General features: G+C 40.0%; 1 protein-coding gene across 1 annotated transcript; it reads right to left on the bottom strand.

Annotated features, from left to right (window-relative positions):
- Positions 1-887: 887 nt before the first annotated feature.
- Positions 888-3232, bottom strand: LOC307127191 (uncharacterized protein; the record flags this gene model as incomplete). The annotated part of the gene is made up of 2 exons (XM_079818299.1): positions 1847-3232; positions 888-1391 (listed from the first exon to the last, which is right to left on the bottom strand). The coding sequence occupies exons 1-2, from the start codon at positions 2336-2338 to the stop codon at positions 888-890; spliced, it is 996 nt and encodes a 331-aa protein (XP_079674425.1). The 5' UTR covers positions 2339-3232.
- Between the last annotated feature and the right edge of the window lie 4867 nt (positions 3233-8099).

Below are 8099 nucleotides of genomic sequence, written 5' to 3' on the forward strand. Positions count from 1 at the left end.
AATCCTCACTCAATTTCTGGATCCATAAAAGGGACAATTTTCTCTCCATTGTGTGTGGGGTATCAGACAGTATGACATGTCAAAGTTTAAAGTTCTTATTGTCATAGTTCACAATATTTTTCTTTTGCTCATCACGGACCTAAACACTGTGTGCTCCTTACATACCAGTAAGTTTTGGCTACATTTCAATGTGTTAAACATTTAAATTTACATGTTAAAGCAAATTTGTTTACAGTTTTCTATTCTTTACATTGTACATGTTTACAAGTCACTTGGATGTAATGTATCGACATTGCCAAGTGTAAATGTTATTTGTTTTGTAGAATGCCATTATCCATATAAAGAATGAGAAATTCTAAATGGACCTGTGTGAACGGTTTCTATAATAGGTTGATCTGGTTTTAACTAAATTGAATAAACACAAACACATGTTTTAATTCTTCAGACATTTTATTTCTGAAGAGATGTTTGTTATTAATCCAGAAAATCAGACTAGCATAGAAGTGCAACAAAGTGGCATGTGTAGTGCAAATGGTCAAATAATAAATAAAGGCATATTTCAAGTAAACTTAAGACGTCAAGAGGAATTCACAAATTGACTAAAGTAGTGCATATAAGCTGCCTCTTCAGTCCTGCTTTTTAAGCAATAGGCACTTTAAAGTAAAGTAAAAAAAAAATCAAAAGGCATTAACTCAAGGCTACCTATTTAGTACCCATTTTTAAACTCTTGCTACAAAAATATTGGAACTGCTCAGGGTAACATTTCTCACTATAAAAACATCCAGAAACATAAGGTTATGAACAAAATACAGTACCAGTATTTGAATATTTTTTTCCTACAAATTACAATTGCACATTACATTGAAACTTCTGATATCTCAATATCGCTAATCCTCCTTAAGGGCTTGGGTATATAAAAACTGACCCTGCATGACCTCAACAGGTGTGTGTGCCAAATCAGTTATGTTAATGGTGCTGAGTGGAACTGCGTTAGGTGCTCTGTTGTCAGCTGACGAGTTGGGTGGGAATGAGTGCTGAATTGGTGCTGAATTTCGGAAAAAGGAGTGAGTGTGTAGTGGTGGCGTGTGTAGTGGTGGCGTGTGTGCATAAACTGGTCCATAAGGACCTCTTCCGTCAAATGGGATATTGTAATGTGGCGGTGTCTGCACAACTTGCCGCATTAGAGCAAACCCATCTGCAATCGATGATGTTAGCCTATCCAGGGTATTTGTTATTTTAGAGAAATTCTCGGATGCCTGCTTTTCTGAAGTCTCAATAATTTCCACAAGTTTCTTCTTGACATTTTTCTCATCCTCAATGGCATTCAGCCCCTGGTTTTCAGATGGCAGCTTCCTCTTGAACCGTTCATGCCGGTGTCCCTTCAGTTTAGCCTTTACAGAGTAGAACAAAGAAAATGTATTAAAACATGCTCATTTGCAAGTAAACCTATACAAAAATAATCACATTTCATATTACCATGATGAATGATGGCCTATATTCCCTCAGCATAATCAATCTTACCAGTAAACGTCACGATTCACAACAGACTATAGGAATACACAAATTAAAACATACTTTCAATGTAAGGCTAATCTTCCCAAAATGTAGATGACAGAGGCAGGACTCTTTTTTTTTTTTTTTTTTGCCAATATACAAAACTGTGCAACATTTCCCCGTTACTGTAATGTTGTAGCACATGAGAACGACTGATGTGACTTCTCTTCATTACTTTTTTTATTTTTTCCTTTTGCCACTACTATTTCTTGTATTATCTTATATTTCACAGATACATACACATATTCATTTAAACAAAGCCAACAATACATACATGACAATAAATGCATACCTGAAGCAGTTCTCTCCTCTGCTTCACTGTGGGGGTGATGGTCACACTTCCATCAACATCTTGAACCTCTGCTTCAGACTCGACGTCCAAGAATCCCGCCAAGGATGAAGCAGATGTGGTGGGGGAAGGAGAAACGGAATCCTCCAGTTCGCTGGTCTCGATGCCGGAGGCGATGGTTGTAGTGGCTGGGGAACCACCCCAAACCTGCTCGCACAGTTCAAAGTAGAGGAGCACTACTCGTCCGTGACCGCTCCTGCGTCCAGTGTCCACTGAATTTCTGTATTTCCCTCTTATTGCCTTAAGTTTCGTTGTCAGATGGGCTCGCGTTATCTCCTCCTTCACATGAGGAAACTCATCGTTGGTCTCGGACGGGTATTGCTCCAAGAATTGCGCCAACATGTCGACATATTTAGACTGGCAAGATTCCCAGTCGATTTTGAGGATTCTGATTGGCTTGCATGGCTTTATCCTTCTCCCTACACTGCCACCCATAGGTTTGGCATAGTTATGATGGCGCTCGGCGGCGTATTTATGCGGGTTGATGTAAACGACAACTTTTTTGAAAACGATGTTGTGTGCACGATGTTATTTTTGAAAACGGAGGCGGGGAAATATTCGGTTCTCTAAATACCGGCTATGTGTAAACGTGGCCAAAGTCTGCAGAATAGTGGCCCTCCAGGACCAGAGTTGCCTACAGATCTTATACTCAATACACCCAGTGGTTTTCAAACACCACTGCACATTTTGTATGTCTCCCTTATTTATTAGGGATGTCCCGATCCGATACTCAGTATCGATATCAGCTCTGATCCGCCATTATTTGCCGGATCGAATATCGATCAGACAGGACCGACCCAAATCCGATACTGTGCGTATAATATTCAGTGCCCCACAAAATGCACACAAAACATTATAAAGCATCATCAACGCTTCGTGCACTATATTAAGTGTTCTGAAGCCATTCCATAGTTTAATGTGAAGTACAGATGAATATTTAAGTCATTAAATTTAAGCTCACGTGAATAATTTCCCTCCGCTGCGTCTGTCAGCCATTCTCCATTCAACGGTGTGTCGTGTTCAGTTATGACAGTCAACACGATGACACACTCTCCAAGATGATTCACTGTTCCTGTTATTATGCTTGATCTGTAGATAACGCTCTATGGTTTCGCATAACTTGACTTTATCTTGCTGGAGTTTATTGCTGTAAACGTGTTAACATTACTTTCTATTGTTCTTCACGCACGATAACTAAAATGTTAAAATGTTAAAAGAAATGGCTCGATAAAATATAGCATAGATAGATACACTCCACATCGATGTATCTTCCATTTGTGTTGAACTTTTCAATGCGGACTGAGCGGCGCACTGTGACTGTGTTGCTTCAAGCACATCATCCTTCGCACGGGATGTGCATACGGCTTAGTCCCGCTCTGTATTGTAATACTTTTGCAAGACACTTCATCAATTGTAAACAAGATAAGAGGTCGAGACTGGATTAGCAGACATATTGAGATTAAAACACAATGCTGTGCCTTCTATATTGGATCCGACAGGAACGGTGCAACACACTCATGTGAGTAAAACATGTTTTTTTTAGTGCTGTCAGTTAAACGCGTTATTAACGAAGTTAACACAAACCTATTTTAACGGCGTCATTTTTTTTATCGCGAGATTAACGTTCTTTTTGGTCTAACAAACTTTGTAGTTTTTTCACATGCTGTTGCAACAACTAGTAACGTTAGAAAAACTACAACACCACTCCGGATGTAGACAAAACATCAGGCATGCTGCGGCTGCCCACACTTGTTTGGGCCATTAAAAGAGTAGACATGGATGGCAAGCGTGAGACGCCGAAATGGATGCCAATAGTATTCTGAATGGAAAGTTTTCTTTTAAAAAGTTGCCAAATGGTTCCTGTCAAAAAGGTATCCACTGGAGGCAAGTTGAAGGACCCATGTGCAGTACTTTATTCCAAAATAAACAGAAATCTTAACATAAATCAAAACAAGGACTTGGCATTAACCATAACGAAACTCACCGACAGCGGGTTACAACATTCAATACTTGACAAAGACACATGGCAAACATGAGGGCTTAAATACACACACAGACTAATGACAAGACAAGTGACACCTGTGAACAGTGATGAGACAATGAACCAATGACATGACAACACATGAGGACATGGGAATCACGTGACAAGACCAGGAAGTGCATGACAAGACTGTGAACATAACACACTAAAACATAACCAAGAACAAGATAAAACTAAACCATGAACAATGAACATGAACCAACACCAAAACACCCTGTGACAGTTCCATTGACAAGACCAAAGTGGTCTGTGTGTTTTGTCGTTGTGAACTGAGGCCTAGTCCACACGTACACGGGGAATTTTATAACCGGAGTTTTTCCTTCTCCGTTTTAAAAAACAATCGCGTCCACACAAGCACGGTTTTAAAAAAATCTCCGTCCACATGAAAACGCAAAACCGCGCTATGATTGGCTGCTTGATTTCCACATGGGTCCCATCCACGGCACCGATGCACTGATGCCATGTGCTCAGTGAAACCCTTCTACAAGTTTACTTTGGAATCATCGACAGGTAACTGTATATACACAGGGGCAGGGCTCAAGTGGACTGAAGCTTCACACACTTGCCTTACTATGTTGTATTATTGTATTCTGGCGCCTCTGTTCTGCATTACAATGAGATAACAGCGCATGTATCTGTATGTAATAAGCGCTGTTAGCAGAGTTATTAAAAGTTACGTCCGCCATTGCATAGACTCCACTCATGTATAAACAAAAGCGATAACGGCGCACATTTCGACTTAACAAGCTGAAATCTCCTGTTTCACCGTCTACACGACAACGCTGTAACCGGAGTTTCTAAAAAAACTTCACCATGGCTGGAGTTTTAAAAAAAGTCCGGTTTCAGTAACCGGATACTGCGTTTGCGTGTGGACGAACAGCCAAACCGCGTAGAAAAAGCTGCGGTTTTGAAAATACCCGTGTTCGTGTGGACATTGCCTGAGCTATCATCGTAGCACGAGCAGTCTGAAATACCACTTAATGGCCAAGCACTCAGCTGATTCGAATTCTCCGCCCCCTCGTCAAAGCCAGGCAACAATGGATGACTTCAGACAGAAACACATGGATACCACAACTGCACTATAGGCTGAGTCCTAGTTTACCTTGCATGTGCACTTTGTAATTTTATTTTGTATCACCCTGTTTTGATCCATTAGAAAGGGCTGTTGAAGGGGCTGTTTGTGTGACAAAGTATTTTTTTCACCCTTTTATTGATGGACAGTGTTACATTGTGTGAGCGATTATTTGCTCCAAGTGTGAATGACTGCTTCAAGTGAGAATGTTGGTGTGAAGTCGAACACTACAGTATGCCAATGTTGTTTTCAATAAAACAAACATTTGCCCAAAGCAAGCCGATCCACTTTTCTATGTTGATAAGAGCATTAAAATAAGAAAAAAAATAATGGGACAAAAAGAAATCAAGGGACATTTAGAATAAATAAAAATGTGCGATTAATTGTGAGTTAACTATGACATTAATGCGATTAATCACGATTAAATATTTTAATCGTTTGACAGCACTAGTTTTTTTTATGTGTGTTAATATTGCATTGTTATAGATCGTTTGATATCTATTGATTACATACCTTAGCACACGGTCACAGGCTGGAGAAGGTGTTATTGGTTCATTCATGATCAGACTCGGACTTGTAATGCCAGTGCTCGCAAAGGCCAACGTCCCGGGGCTTTTTGTGTTTTTTAGACGGGCTACCAAAACTTATCACCGGCCTGCTGACAGGCTATTTTAAAGGTCCCATGGCATGGCATTTTTCTATTATTTTATAATGTTTCCTGAGGTGTACTTATATTGTTAGTATGATTTTTACATCATAAAATCTCATAATTTAGAAATAAAAGGCATTTTTTCAATACTGATGTTTGCCCTGTGGCTGAATGCCCTGTTTCAAGAGGCGTGTCTGCTGTGAGACTTCAGAAAAAACGCCCACTGTTGTAATTGGCTGACATCTTTGCATTTGAAATGAGCGGAGGGGGCGTGGTTTAACGAGGTCTACCAGGCACAAGCCTGCTGCCAGAGAGACGGATGGACCGGAGTTCACTTCACATCAGTTCTCAGCATGTCTCAATTCAGTGAACTGTTGTAGTTACTAGAATATACTTCAGGTTATTCGTTTATTTCTAATCGGAGGGGCTGTCCGTCATGTCAGAAAGTTAGTAACTTTAGTAAATTATGGATCAGCGCTGACTCGAGACGCGAACCCTTTAGAACAATTCAGTCCGATTTGGTAAACTGATTCAGTTCACTAAAAAGAACTGGTTCAAAAGAAAGATTCGTTCGCGAACCGGACATCACTAATGTATCAGAGACGGAACGATTGCTAACAGTAGTTACTATAAATAACTTTTAGTTGTGAGAGCGCTGTCAGCGCGAGTTTATTGTGTTTGTATCTGAGAGTTCTTAATAAACACGAGTCCCAGTCACACCGAGTCCGTCTTTATCATTATTCTACCAACTTTGTAACACATGCAATGTAAGTTACCATTACAGCTGTCGAGATGAACGAGTTACGAGTAAGTGTTGATTATAGCATTATTTTTTAGATATGTTCCTATCATATGAAAAGCGTCAGTGACGCGCATTGAGTACACAGCGCAAACAAAGACACAACAGCAGTAATCGAATGTAATCCAGTTTATTGTGGAGCTAGGCTGCCTAGCCCGGATATGCTCACGCTTACCCCCCTTCTGCTTAATCTCACTCCGCATTTGGTGCCTCCTCTGTGGGCCAGATGCAGTACTGGGGGTCGGGGATGTTGAAGGCCGAGCTTCGGCGTGCGTGAGGTTTATCTCTAAAGAGATGTGAGTCTGCTGATGTTGAGCAGAAACGACTGTATGCACATTTTAGAACAGATAGAGATAGACGCGACGAGGACGTACAAAAACACTGACTCACAAGATAGAAAACACGAAAACACCGTTCTGTCGGGAGAGAGAGAAGCCGCAGTGTGTGCACGAATAATAAATAATTAGCTACACATAAGAAATCAATGATCACAGATCAGAAGGAACTGAAAAAAGACTTCTGTTTTCATTTGTACATCCAAACACTGAGAAGCATTCACTCGTTCACAAGCCATGATCTCTCGAGCGTTTGCATGGGCGTGCCAGATTCTCTGGGCGAAGGAAAGGGAGGTAACCGTTCCTGCTTGGACGTCAAACCAGGAGACTTCAGGATTGGCTCGTCTGGCCTGTCATTTTCTCAAAGGCAGAGAAAGACAGCCAGAACTCGGGTTTACACCGATCAACATTTCTATCCACTTGGGGACAATATTCAGGCTAGGGGAACTCATATTAATGTTGAAATACCTCATAAAATGAAAATTTCATGCCATGGGACCTTTAAATAGTGAAATAACATTCCTTTCTTGCGCACGTGTGTGTGTGTATGGGTCACGGTTATTCACAGATCGGGCGGGCCAAAATACAAACATAACATTCCAATCAATCGCGAGTGGATGATAGATGAATCATTGCGTTTGTTTGATAAAGATATTTTGCGAGTTCTGTGAGCGTTTCTCCAGACGCTTTCAAACAATCCCCAAATGTACTGAGGGGAGCTGAAGCTCATTAAATATGCAAATCTTATCCAATCCTAGCTGTGGGCGTTTACTTCCAAGTCTTCAGTGCGGCACACCCATCAAAACAGAGCGTTTTTCAGAGAGCCTCAAAACCATGGCAGAAAATAGCCTATTACTTATACATTATGATGTTTCTGAATGTAAAAACCACGCAAACGTCATAAGTTGACCCCAGACAACAGTATAAAAAAATGACACCTTTAAAGAATACACGCATTCATTGCATTTTACTGTGAAATTATTAGTTTTCTGGCAGACATTTTTGTCCACTATGGACCTAAGTTTAACTTTTTTGAATTGATGCAAAAGAGTTAATATTCATAATCCCCACAGCTCATCAATCTTTAGTGCGTTATATATTGCTATTATTAGTAGAATTAGTATGTGTATTATCTTTTAGCAATAATTAATATTATCTATTATCTAAGTTCAGTTAAACGTATGACAAATATGCATTCATAAATGGTTACAAAGTTTTAGTTCTGATTAATCAAGCACTATTTAATGGTAGAACTTAATTATCATATCATCATAATATAAAGTTTGACCGACTGATGTTA

Source organism: Gobio gobio, assembly GCF_949357685.1.
Source record: "Gobio gobio genome assembly, chromosome: 5".
In the NCBI taxonomy this organism is placed as follows: Eukaryota; Metazoa; Chordata; class Actinopteri; order Cypriniformes; family Gobionidae; genus Gobio; species Gobio gobio.